The sequence below is a fragment of the Lampetra planeri genome, chromosome 5 (genome assembly GCF_965212315.1).
Source record: "Lampetra planeri chromosome 5, kcLamPlan1.2.h2, whole genome shotgun sequence".
Classification (NCBI taxonomy): Eukaryota; Metazoa; Chordata; class Hyperoartia; order Petromyzontiformes; family Petromyzontidae; genus Lampetra; species Lampetra planeri.
The window spans coordinates 14,407,421-14,425,515 of NC_136111.1; the positions used below are offsets into that span (position 1 = coordinate 14,407,421).

General features: G+C 44.3%; 1 protein-coding gene across 1 annotated transcript in view; it reads right to left on the bottom strand.

Annotated features, from left to right (window-relative positions):
* DYNC2H1 (dynein cytoplasmic 2 heavy chain 1) overlaps nucleotides 1-18,095 on the bottom strand; it is a 186,277-nt gene that overhangs the window by 11,988 nt on the left and 156,194 nt on the right. The window contains exons 85-87 of the mRNA XM_078594604.1: nucleotides 11,706-11,869; nucleotides 9,563-9,667; nucleotides 668-784 (exon numbers count right to left, since the gene is read on the bottom strand). Of these exons, the coding sequence (XP_078450730.1) occupies nucleotides 668-784; nucleotides 9,563-9,667; nucleotides 11,706-11,869 (386 nt within the window). The remainder of the gene's footprint in view (nucleotides 1-667; nucleotides 785-9,562; nucleotides 9,668-11,705; nucleotides 11,870-18,095) is intronic.

Below are 18,095 nucleotides of genomic sequence, written 5' to 3' on the forward strand. Positions count from 1 at the left end.
TTGTCATTGTATATACACAAACCTATACATAAACCCACACTTACAATCGGCACACATGCTTGGCTGGAGAGGTGGATGCTGTGAGCGAGCACTGATTAAAGTCGATACAACACACAAGGGTGTGGTGAGCCAGCACCATGCCTGGCTGTTTTGTCTTCCACGGTGCTGATGTTTACAGATTGTACCAGGTGCTTGTTTACAAGCGAATTTACTGAGGGAAGGACATGTATAGATACCACTACGATTGATGATTGTTTTGGCCAGGACTCACATTCAGGTCAATGGGTTTGTAGCAAGCATGCAAACCAGTCCACCACTGCTCTCCTTCACACATGTTCAGATACACCGACACACTCAAGACCCTAAACAAAGATCCCCCGTGTAGCCTTAATAGACTGTTGGGGCAAGTGTTGTTAGAGAGAACCTATAAAGGCTGGCACGGCACACGAGGGGGTGTATGGCCAACACCACGCCCAGTCACCTTTGTCTCCCCAGTGGCGATGTTTACATATCACACCAGGTACTCATTTGAGACTGAGTCAACCTAGGGGAGGCCCAAGACCGGTTCAGATAATCGTCACTGGTTTTGGCCGTGAGCGGGAATCGAACTCGGGTCGCCAGGTTCGTAGCGCAGCGCGCTTACCGCTGCACTGCCACACACACAAACCTGGTTGAGCTTCTTCCACAGGTTGAGTACAGGCGAGAGTTCGTGTGACCACATCTCTCGGTCAAACTTCGTATGAACACTCGCTAGACGCATCATGGCTTTCAGCTGCCCAATCACCTGTGGGACAGGGGGAGGGCGCAGGCTGATATGAAGGCAAGTAGCCGAGTCAGGTTATTCCTGTAATTAAGGTTATGGTTAATGGTTAATTACTAGCAACCGAGCCATCTGCCACAAAATCGGTGCCTCATCCAATACAGAAACCTTGGCCCAGAAAATATAGATCCCTTGTCTCAGGTTCCGATACCACACGCCACTGATGTAGTGCATGCCTGGGAATCGAACACAGGTCACACAGATGGTGGCACAGTTCAATACCACGGCATCACCAATTTCCAAAACACACACAGATGGATAGACAGATAAACAGACGTACACACAAGACAGATGAATGTACATAGAGACTGAGGGGCAGACATAACAGACAGATGAAAAAATAATACGTGAAGACATGCACAAAAGGATGTGCACATGTAAATAAATACACGCAAAAAGAGATCCGCAGACATATATATGGACTAAAATACATACATCAAGACATTTTGACAGACATGCACACTGATGGACTGACAATTGGATGTATAGGCATTCTAGGTCTCATTGTAGTGAGGCCTGGGATGTTGGAATTACCAATACATGGACCAGCAATACACGTGTAGTGACATAGAATGGATCACTACGACGCGTAGCGCTGGTTACAATAGAATAAGTAATATTAAAAAATACTTTTTTCAAAACACGATTTAATGAAATGTACCGTACTCATAATGGCAAAACTCCAGGAAGTGGCCCCAAAGCTTGCCATAACGTAACGGGCCATGGTGATTTACAGCCAACGTCAGTTGAGCGTTGACAAGCCGAAACATAACATCAAAAAACAATGTTTAAAAACATATTTTTATTTTATTAATAATGGTAGAATATAGTATTGTCAGCAGTATGCCATAAGTATACCAAGTTTGCAGTCGATACCACATTGGGAAGTGGGTTAAAATTGAGTTACAAGATTTGAGGATACGACAACACCAGACAGAGTTAATAGAAAGTGTGTAAAAAGTAAATATGGGTGTGTCAGCCAGCACAGCATTTAATACCACGCAGTGGGTCACTAGGGTGCGTGGTGCTGGCTGCTGGCAGAGAGGGGCATATTATTCCTACAGATAGAGCATGGTATAACAGCTATCCCGCCAGCACAGCAGGTAATGCCATGTAGTGGGTCACTAGGGGGCGTGGTACTGGCTGCTGGCGGAGAGGGGCATGTGGGGACACGTCACCTCGGCCGGCTGGCAAAGCACGTGATGAGCCGGGGTAAAAAATGTAGGGCAAAGGTGACCGAGGGGACACAGGGAGCATGACCCAGGACCTGGAGGGTTTCAGGAGGGGGGGTGGTTCAGGGCAGAACCGGGCAGGTGGCACGTGGAGGACGGCCCAGGACCTCCTGGAAGTTTCGAGAAGGGGGCGTGTCCGAGGGCGGAGCCAGGCCATGCTGAGGGGCATAAAAGGGAAGCCCCCAGGCTGAATCAGGGCTGTCTCCAGTTGGAATGGAATGCGAGGTGCTACTTCTTCATCTTCGGCGTAGTGGGTCAGACATCATGTTGGCTGCTCTGACCCGTAATTAGTTATCCCGCGTGTGAACAGTGTGTAAGATATATAGTGTAGAATAAACGTTGTTGCCTCCTTAGATAGTGTCTCAGAAGTGACTCACTACACATGTATAATAGCAGTACAGTCAGTCATCGACTTACGAACAACCGACTTACAAACACTCGCACTTACGAACCAGATTCCATGAAATATTTTAAAAAATACATTGACTTAAAACGCGAACTCGCACTTGCACATTGAATCACAGAACTATTGCATTAATTTTAGCGATTCTCCGTGAAATGTAAAGAGCCCGTCTCGCGCTGGGAGTGAGTGTGCATTTGTGTGTGTCTGTGCGCACATGTGGCCGGGCCAGGTGCTGTGCCGGCCTTCATAGGCGCTGCTTTCCAACAGTCTGTTATGGCTATATGGGGGATCTTGTCGTTCGAGTGCGTGCCCCGTGTGTGTGCAATTGTGGTGACTCATTGCGCCCCTTCCTATAGGTAAGCCAGCATCAGGACTCAAGGTAAGTGAAAATAAAATGCTATTCATTTCTATTTATGTAACTTTATTTTATGTTTCATTTACTATACAGTATTTGTTTAACAGTGTTACGTGCAAATGTACTGTATTTTTTTTCCTTATTTATGAGTTTAAATACAGAACATTGTTGTGTTCCGACTTACGAACCGTTCGACTTACGAATGGGTACGAACGGGTCCTAGGAACGAATTATGTTTTGTTCCTCAAGGATGGCGAGTTATGTATTTAGATAATAATTACTGCTTTTATAAGGCTCTGAAATGCCTCAACATCTTAAAAAGGCTTCATTTAAACCATTCCAAGGGGACCCCCAGTGGTAGCTGTCCATGTACAGTGCAAGGTGACTCAGCACTGGCCTGCACGTGGGCATTAGTCTGCCAGTAAGGGGGCTATAATGGCTACATTTAGGGTTCCCCCCCCCGAATTTGGACCATGACTTTAACACACGATGGCTTGCTCTTTTTCAATGACATCACTTGACATTTAATGTCCACTGTGAAGTAGGCAGCATTGGTGGCCAATCGAAATCGAGCTGCAAAAAACTATGCAAAAAGCGGCAAAATGCGCTACCACTGGCCCAATTCTCTGCATACATGTTTTGTCTGCATACATAAAAATACAATACATTGACAAACAATGCATGCAGACAAAACATGAATAGACAATACCAAGAGAAGCGTCACATGGATAGATAATTAATCAATGTAAACCACCTTAGGACTCTTGGTGGTGAGACCGGCAGTGTGGGAGCGTGTCGAGGGTTGGCAGGGTTGGTTCACGGCTGGTTTTTATAATGGTGGGGCCAGGGTGAGGCGCGAAAGAGGTGAGGAGCTAGAGGCCACGGCTCACATAGGCACCCGTTTAGACGACTGTAATTTGAATTTTAAAATTAAACGCTGCTTCAATCGGGTCTTTCCTTTTCAAAACCCATCGCCATGCTGAAAGGCAAATTGCATCAATTTCCAGCCAAGCGCACTCTGTGCCGTCGCCGCCAATCACAAAGCAATTATCGCCCAATTTAGTGGGGCATTTTAAGGGGCTGCCATTGCTATCGTTATCACAAGACAAGCCAGTCAGCACGATAGCATCCCTTAACTGAGCCTCTTGATGTGTAAGTACTCTGAGCACCCTCTTATTGTTTATATTTCTTACACATTTCCAATTCACCATTTACAAGATCCTCATTGTTGGTATCAGAGCAGGAAGTGAAACAAAATCCCACCACAGGTGGAAACGCCACAATCTTGTGCAGTACAGTAAAACCTCTTAAAACCAGGATATTGTGGTATTCCGGAAATGATCCACGAAATAAATAATACATTTTAAAAATCTCCAACTGGAATACTGTAGGTGTGCCAATTACACTGGGTGACCTGTAGTGAATCCGCAGCATCAGCCTCATCGTCATTATAATCTGTCATGACCAATCCACTGCTGGTTGAAGGCCTCCCCAAGCCATCACCATACATACATCTCACATGGTCCTGCAAGGGTAACAATCCATCAAGCACCTGCACATGTGCAATTGCATCTCTCCATATTCTTGGTGGACATACACTTGGGTGTATTCTTTCCCCTGTCTACCATTCCAAGTTTAGTCTTATCCACCGGCCATCATCCCTCGACGTGTTCTGCCCAAGACCACTTACTTTTCAGAACAGTTCATATCTCTGCTGCATGGTGTAGCTCTATGCTAATTGTAGGAAATATAAAATGCACTTGTCAATACTAGGACGTGTACTGTCCCCGACCCTTGTAATACAGTCAATACAATTGATGTGAATGTGTACCCTAAGAATTCTAAAGCTATACACTTATCTTGATTTGAAGCTTTCGTGACTGCAGGCATCCATACTCTTTGGTTCTTTCGGTAAAGTCACGTAGGTAGAAATAAAATAAAATAAATCACGACGTTTCGATTGCAACACAAGCAATCTTCATCAGGTGGAACAACCACAGCAAGAAAAAATGCTGAAGCAGGCGAGATAGCTGCCGTGGCAAGAGGTTATATAGGTAAGAAAGGGGGAGGGGCAAGGGGGGAGAGCGAGAGGGGGGGAACAGGGGAAGGGGGGCTGCGTGAGTGCTAGGGGGAGAAGAAGTGAGGTTGCGGGGGAAGTAGACGGGGCTAGAAGTGGGAAGCTGAATGTGGGACACGGGGGGAAAGTAACTCGGAAAATCTACTAGTACCCGGCGGGTATGATGGAAACAACCACACCAGTTAAGGCATTACCTGGTTAATAACATCCTTACAATGATTGTTCAATTTGTATTCATCTTCTCGGTTGAAGTTATGTCTGTTTATATATCTGGATGGCTTCATGAACAAATCTTTGATAGTAGCCCGAAGATTTGCAGAGTACCTTGGTCTCGGAATAAACAATATCATGCGAGCCCACAGCATTATAACAATGGTCAGCTATGGCAGAGGTATTGGTTCTGCCGTGTTTCAGATCTGCCTTGTGTTCGCGGACACGGTCCAAGACATGTCGTTTCGTTTCCCCAATATAACTGCTACCGCAGGTACAACTCAGTTTGTAGACTCCAGGAATGACCTCCGTCACAGATGGGATTAAATCACAGATTTTGTGTACTGTATTGAATCGGACCTGGATCTTGTGTTTGTTTAAGATTTTGGAAATCTTTTTGGTAACACCTGCTATGTATGGTAAAGTGATGGTTTTGATTGGCTTCTCAGGAGATGGTTGGAGAAACAGCTTTGCGAATAATGCGGTCCAAGTACCCATTCATCTTGAGGGCTTGGTGTGTTCCAGTTTACTGGCTAGGTGGTGTTGGTCGGAAATGCAGTGAGCCCTATGGTGTAGTGTTTTGATGAGGGAATTCTTATGGGCTGGATGGTGGTGGGAATCAGGTTTTAAATAGGAATCTGTGTGGGTGGCTTACCTGTGGACAGAGTGTCCCAACGAGCCGTCAGGCCTCTTCTCAAACAAAACATCCAGGAATGGTAGCTTACCATCCTTCTCCACTTCCATGGTGAATTTGATGGATGGGTGTATGGAATTGATGTAGTTGAGAAATTGGTTCAATGCTGGCAGACCATGTGGCCAAATGACGAAAGTGTCATCTATGTATCTCTTCCACAAGGAAGGACGTAGGGTGGATATCTGGATGGCATCTGTTTCAAATTTCTCCATGAAAACATTCGCTATCACTGGTGATAAGGGGGAACCCATGTGGGTACCTTCATTTTGTTTGTAGATAGTACCATTCCAGCTGAAGTCAGTGTTGGTAAGGCAGTGCCTAACCAAAGTTGGTACATCAGGATTCAGTCCATGTCGGACCAAGTCTTCAATTATTGCTAAGGTATTAGGTACAGGAACCTTGGTGAACAGAGAGACTACATCAAAGCTGACAAGCAAATCATCTGGAGACAGTGAGATGCCCTTGATTAGAGAGACCAAGTCAGCTGAGTTACGTACTGCTGAGGTAGTCTTGCAAGGTCTCAGACAGAAATCGGGCCAGTTTGTAGGTAGGCGAGTTGATAGTGGGAATGATTGGAAGACCATAGAATCTGGGTGGTCTAGCAGCTGAAGGTTTTAGGGAGAGCTGCTTGAATGGTTCGATGAGAGAAGTCGAATTGTTAATGATAGTGTTGGTTTTAGCAGCTCTCCCGCATACCTCAGCATTTTCTTGCTGTGGGTGTTCCACCTGATGAGGATCGCTTGTGTTGCGATCGAAACGTCGTGATTTATTTTACCGAAAGAACCAGAGTATGGATTCCTGCAGTGACAAAATCTTCAAATCAAGTTTTACTTCAGTTAGCTAACGGGCATAGAGTGGATGCCTGGATGGCGTCCATCTCAAAATTTTCCATGAAAATATTGACTACAACTGGAGATAAGGGAGAACCCATTGGGGTGCCTTCAGTTTGTTTGTAGAATGTTCCATTCCAGGTGAAATAGGTATTTGTGAAGCAGTGTCTCAACAGGGCTGGGAGATCAGCATTTAATTCTTGCCGGACCAAATCTTCAATGATTGCATTGGTATCAGGCACAGGAACTTTGGTGAACAAATAAACTACATCGAAACTGACCAGTAAATCATCTGGAGACAGTGAGATGTCTTTAATTGATCAGCTTCGCCCTCATTCAGGAGAAGACCCTAAGCTTGAATGAGCACTTGAAAAAAATGTTTGGAGAGGAAGAAGCTGCGAAAGAGAAACCATTCAAGTCCACCCGTGGATGGTTTTACATATTTCAGGCACGATAACATTTCAAGATGGTAAAAATACAGGGAGAGTCCAGAAAAACTTAAGAAAATAATTTAAAGGTGGGTATAATCCTAGACAGGTGTTTAATCTGCTCCCAACACCTCCAATCAAACATAACTAATTCACTCCTCAAGGTAAGATCATAACAATTATAGGTTAGGTAAAATATTTTTAAAATCCTGTTTAAGATTGTGCTTTTTTTTACACTAAAATGATTTTCTGTTCAATTCATTGCTTAACAATTTCACGAATACGTTTTCTATAAAAAAAACTTTAAGGTGCTTCGAAATGCTCAATTTTTTTTCCAATAAAGTGTTTGATAAGTATAAGGGCTGTTTATAGGTTGTTGAACTCATAATTGTTTATAAATATGTACGTTATGTGTTGTATGAACACATAAGGTACACAACATTTCCCTAAGTTACGGTCCCTATCCTTACCTTATTCCATTGTTTCTTATGGGAGAAATTGCCCCGCTTTGCATCGCATCGGCAATATTTAGGTTATTACGGTCCCTATACCACCCCCCATTTCCATGTATTCCTATTGAGGAAAAGTCCCCGTTATACATCGTTTCATTATAAGTCACAACTTTCTGGTCCCTAACGCTTGACGTATATTGAGGACCTCCTGTATAAAGAGTGGTTGCCTGCGATAGGTCGAAACCGCCAACGATAAACCCGTGATATTCAAGGGTCTCCTGTACTGTAAACCAAAAGTGATATCCTAACCTGTCACGAGAATCCTCTTATACTTACACCAGCCTCTTGAAGTTTACTCTGTGCCTATTTGCCAAAGAACACCTTCATCGCAACACTATACCACCAAGCTGTGAATGTTCCTGCCATGTGAAGGACTGGAAGTGAAAGTACATTTGTAATAATAGGGCAATTCTTACGGTGTAAGTTACCACAAGTATGTAATGTTCAGTGGCTCACTTTATTTGGGTTTGCTTATGAGCAGCCTTGCAGTGTCTCTTTTACACTGTTACATACCATTCTGCACTCTCATCAGCAGTGCAAACGGCAAAGTTGTTCACTCTGTGCCTGTCTTCCATTAACAGCCTGCAATGGTATTCGATATCGTGCAACACTTATTTGCAGAATGTGCCCTGGAAGGTGATCGCAGATAAATTAGTGTAACAAAAATTATCCCCAAATCAATTCTAATTAGGCAGATCTAGTCTCCAGACACACACGTTTAGTCTGTATAGACACAGAAGTGCAATATATTTAACTCTCTACACAGTTACTGCTACTGTTCCTATAGACATAAACAGTTTGAGTTTTTCTAGACAAGCAGCAATGGACGTCTTATGGAGTGAATGGCCGTGCCATAGAAATGTGCATATTTCAGAACTGGCTCAGGATCACCAACGAAGATACGCACCGACTTAAACTCGCTTATACACAAGCACACTTCGACTACAGATGGATATTCCATTCTGAATGGCATTGTTGCTGCACCATGCTGGCCACATATTTCTCCCCTCAGAACTGTTACTCACACTCAGCACCAGTTGCTCATTTACAGCTGAGCCAACTTTGGAGAGACACAGAACAGGTTCAGATACAACTTGCCATTGATGATATTTGCGGCCGGGAATTGAACTTGGGTTAAGGCGATTGCAGTGCAGTGTACTCACAGCACAAACCGCTCCCCACTTATACAAATACATATAAATATACATATACGAAAGATTACACACACATTCATAGACACCCATATAGATATATACACCCAGGTACATGAGTAAAAAGACATATACACACATACAAGTACACACAAGCCCATACAAGGCTTAAGATTGAAGCATTCAAGGTTCGCCGCCCACACTCACAGATTGCAGGCACAGTCTTTAACAAAAAAAGAGAATGTGAATTGGGAACATTTGTGAGCGAATCAGGCCTGCATCAATCAGGACATACGAGGAGGGGAAAGGTGGTGGGCGGATGAGTTCCACAAAGATATCTCCCAGAGCCAAGCAAAAAGGCAAGCTGGATTCTCAACTGAGTAAACAGGCACGGGCACAAAATGAATGCTGTGACCATGGCACGCAATAGAATGTGGAATTTGATAGAGTTTGAGGATGTGAGGAATAGGGCAATTGTAAGGACTGTAGTTTTGGCTATTATTAGGTCCAGGGGAAAATCTATTCCTACATTTTTCATAAAGCTCGTGTTAGGGTTATGGTTAAGTCTGGATGCGTTAGGTTGAGATGTAGAGCTATGGTTTATCATTTGGTTAGGTCGAGGTATTAGGCTCTGGTTAGAGAGTACTGCAAGGAATAGGGCTATAGTTAAGGCCGGGGCTAGGGCTAATATTAAGGGTTAGACTTCAGGTTGGAACAATATTAATGGTTAAAGTTAGGATTATGGCTACCATTTTGATGAGTTGCTAAGTCTGGGGTTCAGATTACAGTGGCAATGGTTAGAGTTAGTTGCACGGTGTGGGTTGGAGTGTGAGTCGTGCTGCCCCCTTACCTGGGTGCTCACGCTGCGCTGGGCTGAGCGCTCAATGTTATCAGGGAGGCCAAGGTCACGTGGGCGTCCCTCCTCGGGAAGGCCCTCGATGAGGGCACGGTAACCCTGCACGCATGGGGGGCATGGACAGGAACAGGAGACACGAAGGGACCATGAGGAGGAACAGGCGACTCATAGGAAACAATCGAAGGCAAAAGGGAAAGAGGGATTCAAAGGGATGCCCCCTAATTCATAAGAAGCTATTTCGAGTGGCTTTTATGTAGGTTGAAATTATTTTACACTGTATGTAGCCAACCGTGCGAATAGGATGTGCGGGCGAAGGACAACAAACCAAACACAAAAATCAGTTCTAAAGAAATTCGTTTTCAATATAGATTTAAAAGTGCATAGCTTCAGTGGCTTCCTAATGTCGGAAGGAAGAACATTCCAGATGGCCACAGAGCGTATCTGAAAGCACGCGATACAGTTACCATCTTTGTTCGATTGGCAACCAAAAGTCGCTGTGGGGGTGACTAGACTTTGCCTGATGGTTTATGCTCCTTGACGAGATCAGCAAGATATTGTATTATTATCAATGCGACCATATAATGTATTCATTCGGCAACCGGAAGTCAATGCAGCTTGGCAAGCACTGGATGGACATGGTCGGATCTTCTTTGGCACAACACGTGCCAGAGAATGTTGTGCAAGCTGCAGCTTGATAATGTTTTTGCCAGACGTCCCATAGAGTAGTGAGTTGCAATAATCGAGCCTTGTCGATACTATGCTACATGCCATCCCTAGTCCCGCCCACTTACCCTTGGGTTGTACCCACCACAAACGTATATAACCCTTGGTGGCAGTAGCTCTCTCGCTACATTTCCTCCTCAGCAGTCCGCCTGCTGTATTGTTTCACCTGAAGACGATGGCTTGTGTTGCTTTTGAAACGTCGTAATTTATTAGTTATTTTTTCTATCTACGTGATTTTACCGAAAGAACCAAAGAGTACACTAATTTTTTTTTACAAAAGAGGTTGTCACGACACTGTCACTGATGCCACCACACCTAACCACCTCTACCGTCTCATCACTTTTCCCGCGAGAACCCGCAGCAGTTTCACAAATCACATCTGACCTCGAAGGCCTGCTCCTTAGTATCCACCTTATAGAGTTTATATGAATGGAAATAAACAAATAAATTGCTCCCCCACCCCAGCCAAATTAGGTGGTACCCCATGTGGTGCCCTCTTGTTTAAGTGTGGCCTAATCAGTGATGCAGGGGCAAATGAGATATGGGACCGGAATGGATGGGAAGGGAAACATAAGTTGCATGGCAATCAGACCAATTGTTTTAAATTTCAGAGATGATATAAGTGAAAAAAAAAGAATTATACACGTAGGCTTTCGCGACCAATATTATTCATAATAAACGTTTTTTTGGGTTAGATCGCGTTATTTATAAATGTTGGAGGGTTACAACACATTTATATATAACACGATCTAAACCAAAAAACGTTTATGATAAAATAATTATAGTTTGTTGTGCTGGCATTGGTGAGTGGGCTGAGACCTTCAACATGCTACAACTAAGAACCCCAATTGAATCATGGGAAGATGAAACATCTATTTGAACCCAGGCTGTTAGTGGTCTGACACCTGAGCCACCTCAAGAAAGTATTGATTCAAATCATGCCGCTGAAATATGAACACATTCCTGCGGAGGGAGCTGGTAGGAACATTGGGTTGCTCGGTCAATGGCCAGGGTCAACGGTGGCGTGGTGTATTCCGCAAATATGGCCGACTGTGAGGGTGGGCACAAGCCGGCGTGAGTAGGTTAAACGTTGAGTTTTATAAGGGCACCACGGGGTGACCAGCCCCTCCCCACCCAGCAACCCTCCCAACCCTCCCCTCCCCACCCAGCCCCTCCCCACCCTCCCCTCTCCACCCAGCCCCACCCCTCCCATTTTTGGATGCACGACGGATGGATGGACACAATAATCCCCTGTGGGCTGGTAGAACCAGGTGGTTCCTACCAGTACAAGTCATTACATTATAAGGTAGGCAAATCGTATGTTTAGTGTGATAAAGGGGGGCATGCAGAAATGGGGAACTCAGGGGGAGAAACAGAGGAATTTGCGGGGGATTTGGGGTGGCATCCCACTCACCGCGAGGTCAGCGGTGGCTGGAGGCGCGGGGCCCTGAGCGCGGGGCCCGAAGAAGCGCGAGAGGAAGGAACGCAGCAGCTGTGCATCCACAGCGTTGTCAACGCGGCCACCGTAGACGGCGCCCTCGAGAAGGCCACGCACATGCTCCCAGGGCAATGTTGAGCCTTAACCACCACCAGCAGCAACACCGTTTTTAAATATAACACATCATTAGAGCACATCATTAGAACATACAATCGCATTACAATAAACACAATACAATTTCAGCTTGTATAGCGTCTAAGTGAAACCTAAAAGTCAAGACACTTCACATTAATTGTCCTGTGGTTTTCAGTAATATAACACAACCCATTTACACGTAGTACTTTCGTCTTCTAGTTTTGAGATATATTATTTCCCCCACTATATGTGATATGTCCCAGTTTATTGTACCTGAGGAGGCAAACCTAGCACCTACATGCTCAAGAAGACTGCTGTTTAGCCAGATCAAAGGAGCCAAATACAGCGTGGAATGGAGAAGTACTGGGTTGATGTACTTCAGAAGAACAAGAGCTATAGGTACCAGAGGTGTGTGAATTAGTTTTTATGGGTGAGGCTTAAAACAACAAGAAAAGCATGTCTTTGTGTTCATGGGCCTGTTCCTGTCTATATGACGAAATGTACAGGGAGTCAATTAGTATGTTCATGAACGAGTATTGTTGTGTGTGTGAATGTCAGTAGTTGGCTGATGTGCCATCTGTTGAGGAAGTACCGAGGGTGATCCAGAGCCTGAGATCATATAAAGCACGGAGCTGAGATGACCTACGAAGCTTACTACTGAGGGAGTGTTGTATTTGTGTGCAGAATTCTCCATGTGACATGATTACAGCCGCCTGGTCCACAGGACGGGTTCTGTAGGATTGGAAGGATGCCCTAGTGGTCCCCATTTTTAAAAAGGGGGACCATACTGATTGCCAAAACTACTTGGGTATCTCCCTCGGTGTGCTGGGAAAGGTCCTGGCAAGGATTATTAAACATTGCTTTGCGATGCAGTGACCGTCTTTGTTCGATGGTTAACCAAAAGCCGCTGCAAGGATGACCGGAGTTTGCATGATGGTTTATGCTCCTTTACAACATCAGCAAGGTATTGTGGTTCATTTGTGGCAAGGACTTTGTGTGTAATGAGTGTGACTTATAATGTCTTCATTCGGCAAGTCAGCTATAACGCAGCAAGTTGGCACAGTGGGTAGCACAGGTAGTGCATCTGCCAGTCATTTCAGTCAACCCATGGCACCTGGGTCTGTCCCTTGACCTCTTACCACCAAGCCTTTGACACTCCACGTGACCTCAAGGTGCACCTAGCCTGGCACAAGCGCCGTGGTGACATCACTGCCGTTTAGTGGTGAACAGCAGTTATTGCTCTTGTTGTGTGTGCTTGTGTTAGAATATGTGTATATGTATAAATTGGGTGCATGTTTGTTCATGTGTATGCACAATATATGAATCAGTGTGTGTTCGCATGTGCGTATTAATTAAAAGTCTGCGTTCGTATGGCATGTTCATGAATCTGTATGTGTATAAGAGCAGGTGTTCATATGGATATGCATGATTCTGTGTATTTTTTGTGTGAATGTGTCAGAATAAGTGTGTTCATGCATATAAATCAGAGTGCATTTGTTTGCACATGTGAATCAGTGTGTATGTTCACGTGTAAGAATCCATGTATATATTAATTATGGTGTGCATTAATGTATATATGCACACGAACCCATCTGTGTGTGTGCGCGTATTTGTAAGAATCTGTGCGCGTGTACGTGTGAATCGGGGTGTTTGGCTGAGTGGGTGGATTCACGTGACCTTTTCCTGTCAGGAGCAGCCTTCAACAACAAAGCTTTCAGGGGACTGGGAGCAGCGAGTGACATCCAGCTCAGCGCATGCCTACCAGCTACTCCCATACACATATTTAGCACATACATGCATATACATTAGCACGATAAAATTGAGAATAGTTTTTCCCCTTGTTTCTGGCAACAAACAGGTGTTAAGATGTTAAATCACCAAACTGAAACCTTTTGGCGTCCTCTGGTCTAACACCGTTTTGACACTAGGCTCAAAAGAAAGCTGTCTCTGGTGTGGACCAATCAGTTTCAAGGACAATGCATATATTATCAGAGTACGTTTTTTGTTTGCATTCTGACCACAAGTATTGTGGTTAATTCAGACATGATTCCTTGTAAAAGGTTTCAGTTTGGTGTTTTCAGATCTTAACACCTGTTTTGTTGCCAGAAAAAAGGGAAAAACCTATTCTCATATTTTGGTACTGGCAAAGGAGGTCCATTGATGACACGATAAAACTGTCTACCATTCTCCACCAAGTGGTGGCGATTTCAACCAGGGTGCTTGTGCCACATTAGGTGTAAAACGGGAAATGTGAATGAAATGAGGTAAGAGATCAGATCAAAGTGCATCTCAGATATATACTCCACAGGCATTAAAACATCCCATGTTGCATTTTAGACTGTTGGGCCAAGTGCTGTTCATCAGTATACATATATAATTCCATGAAGATATTCAGGCATACATTAAATATTAAATTATTCATTTACAATATATCTCCCATTAGCCTAAAAGACTGTACGAGTTAGGAAGTGCCTATTAAGGTTGGAAGGGGATATGAAGTGAAGTTGTGACTCTGAAACCACACCCGGCAATCTTTGACTCAAGTGCCGGTGTCTACACACCACTGCAGATGCACATTGAAGACTGAGCTGACTTGAGTAGGCCCAGAACAGGCTCAAATAGCATTTGATACTGATGTTTATCTAAAGCTCAAAGATATACATAAGTTACCAGATTTGCAACACAATGCAATAATAATTTGTATGTATGTACGTATGTTGAACTGCTTTCACCCCTTCCCAACGTATACAACACCTAAATACATGCCAACAACAAGAATCTCACACACCCATGCACATGAACGTGATGAACCTACCTTCTAATACACTTACATGCATGCACATATCAACAAAAATACAGCATTGACGCCGTCCTTCCAACACACAACAATCGCCATTTGTCACTAAGTGGCGATGATGTTACCACGGTGCCTGTGCCAAGCTAAGTGCACTTAAACAACACACACACACCAACATATTTACATACATGCACTCCCATAACGTTCCTGGCAGTTTCTTGCCCCAAGTGGGGAACTGTCCATCCCTCATGAAGACTGGGGCCAAAACCGGTCCACCGAACCTTCTGGATTCCACAGAGGTCGATCTCCCGACAGAGAAGTGGTAGCCTCTCTTCCGCAACCGGAGTCAGAGCATTTCATGTGGCCAATCGCAGTAGTCTCCTGTTCCTGGAGGAACCACGAGACGGGGGGTTTAGTTTGGCTCTGTCATATGGAGTTTTGCCTGAAGGCGTCATAAACACCTGTCCCCTGGGGTATCCTGAAGCAGCTTATTTAAGTGTTTCCACTATGGTCCTTCGTAGAAGAAGTGCCAGGTGGAGGGGTTACCAGCCCCTCACACACACTAACTTAGCTACATACACACCCCCACTCACATTACCAAAGCCCACACACACATAGCCTGCACCACTTACACACCTGTATGTGAATACACTCACAGACACATGCACACACGGTTTCAAATAAACAGATAGCTATGACTAAACAAATTCAAATAAATGCCTGCCGAGCCATGCATTTAAGCAACCAAATATCATGAAAAGCCCAACACACTGACACCCTCACAAGCAGCCACGCAGGCACGTGCTGGGCGGTGTGGCACGTTGACGGTTAATCACGTTGACGTGTAAATTACGCCCTGCATCCTGCGCTCGTGGCACATGAAGCATCCCCCTGCCCCGTGGCTCGAGCACCAACGGGGGAGACTCTGCCTCCCCAGATGACTGTTATTAAAGCTGCGACACCCTCCTGGGATGATGATGATGATGTGAAGGCATGACCATCTTCTAGACATATCACACCTACAGTTACATCTACAGATCCTCTTTCTAAACCACCACTGCCGACGACTCAACCACTGCCGCTACCTCTATCTCCGAGATCTACCACACTTACAAATTACATCTACAACATCAGCTTCTGCTTCCTATTAAATTTGCATCTCAATGTCTCCACTTTGGAGTCATGAGTAAGTCTACAGAAACAGCTGCTTCATCCACAATTACGCCTCAACTTTCACTGTCATTACCTCCAACTTTTACATCTATCACTGAAACATCGACAGCATCTCCTCCTCAACATTTATCTCCACTACCTCCACCTTATATAGGTACCATTCCTAAATATACCGTTATGAGCCTGGCAAAAGAGAGATACTCATTCGCATTACTTGAACTGAGGATGTCAGTGCTGTTGGCTCAGTGCTTTCACAAGGCCACTATAAGTTTGTCAAGAGAGATACCCAAGCCGCAGGGCTTGAACAAATGTTGTCTGTGGTTTCCAGCTTAGTGCTCTGACATGGCCATTATGAGCACTGCTTTCCAACCACCTGGCCACGTGCAGTGAGCGTCTCAAATTGGGCTTCACCATTGGCCCCAAATTAATGTGTGTGGGTGGAGTGTGCATGTGTGGTGGACTCCGTTATATGGGGGTAATCAAGCGTGCGTTGTTACAGCGCTTACACGCTGTCATGCACTGCTGTCATTATGCTGTCGTGTCAATTACGCCTTAAATTATTACAAGCCCAGTTCCAGCCGACACAACACAATTATCCTGCTGATTTGAGTATCAGGACCTCGTTTGTTTTTAAGTTTCAGATGTGGTGGGTATTTTCCCCATGTGACTATTCATCTGAGTATATGTTGTGTTATTTGTGTATTTATATTAATAAACAGTGGTGACTTTCCCTGCTTTTCAACTTCAGCATCACACTCCAAGGAGAGCGATTAACTTGGTTTACTCCTGATAATATCGTATACTTTGAAGTCTCCGCAAGATAATTATAACAGTTTCTAACTTTACACTGACCCTGCTCTACGAGGGAAATAAACCAACCTTTGGGACAACATTTTGGGTACATACATTAACATTTTCAGATTCATAATTTACTTCAATAACCCATTATCTGAATGTACCAAATGCATATACATGTGTGTGTAAATACGTGTGCTGGAGGAACTCAATCCGACAGCATCTGCACAGGCGAGGTTACGTTGGCTGGTTCATGTAGCCCATATGACCAGTCGCCACATGCCCAAACACTTTTTATTTGGTAAAAAAAAGGAGTTTAAATGGACACGCATGGAGTAAAGAATAGATGGGCTTATGTGCTAAGGAAGCATTGGAGCTGATTGGATTTGCCAATGACTAATACCAGCAGTGTCAAGGTTAGCATCAGTGGAAGTTCGTGAAGGACAATAATGGGTGTTGGATGCAGTCTCTCTCCAACAACAATGAAGGGCAGAGAAGCGACGCTCACAACATTGAGTATCAAGTTTACATTATTTAAAAGCATGCCTACAAAGGGAAGCGTACTTCAATAGGGAATACCGTTGGTAGGGCTATTTTAATAAACACAATAGACAGGAAGGACAAGTTCAAAGGGCTCGCATAATGCTCTCCAATACACCGGTGTGCTGTACTAGTGACGAATTGCCATGTTCTGTTTACGTGACAACCCTTACTAGTTAGCTGTGTTGGGTGGTGGCAGGTTTAACGGCACATTTATATATTTACGTGATATAACCCAAAAAAACACCTGTATTATGGATTATATGTAATTGTTGCAGCTTCTACAGCCACTAAAGTGGTATGACATTGACCACAATGTAGAAAAAATAATTCTTGTAATGAATCACGAAGTGAGGGAATCGTTACATGCCAAACAGCTAGCTATTACATTTTATATGTGTAAGGCCTGTAACTCTGAACTGCTGTATGTACAGCCTTCTGAATGGTTTTCTGTGTGTACAGCCTATGTTTGTAGTGTGGCTGTGTGCCCTGCATCTCCCTGCATTTGTCGCTTCTGCAGTGCTGTTTTAGCTTTTTCATTCAGCACCCGTACTTTAATATCAGATTGTCGATAATAACAAGCGTGTGATAGGATGGGTATGTGTTAGATGCACTTATCCACCCTCATAGGCATGTCTCTGTGTTAGAGACAGTGCAAGTGTGCGTGAGAGAGGGGAAATATGTAGTGAAGGAGAAAATGAAAGATGGAGAGTCCTATTAAATAAAAAATAGGACAGCTAGTGACAAATTGGCATGTTCTGTTTACGTGACAATCCTTACTAGTTGGCTGTGTTGGGTGGTGGCGGGTTTTAACGACACATTTATATTTCCGAGATCTAAGCCAAAAAACCTAGATTCTGGATGATATTGGTCGCGAAAGCCTACGTGTTAAACTATAAATGCCCTGATAGTGCATTGTCTTTATA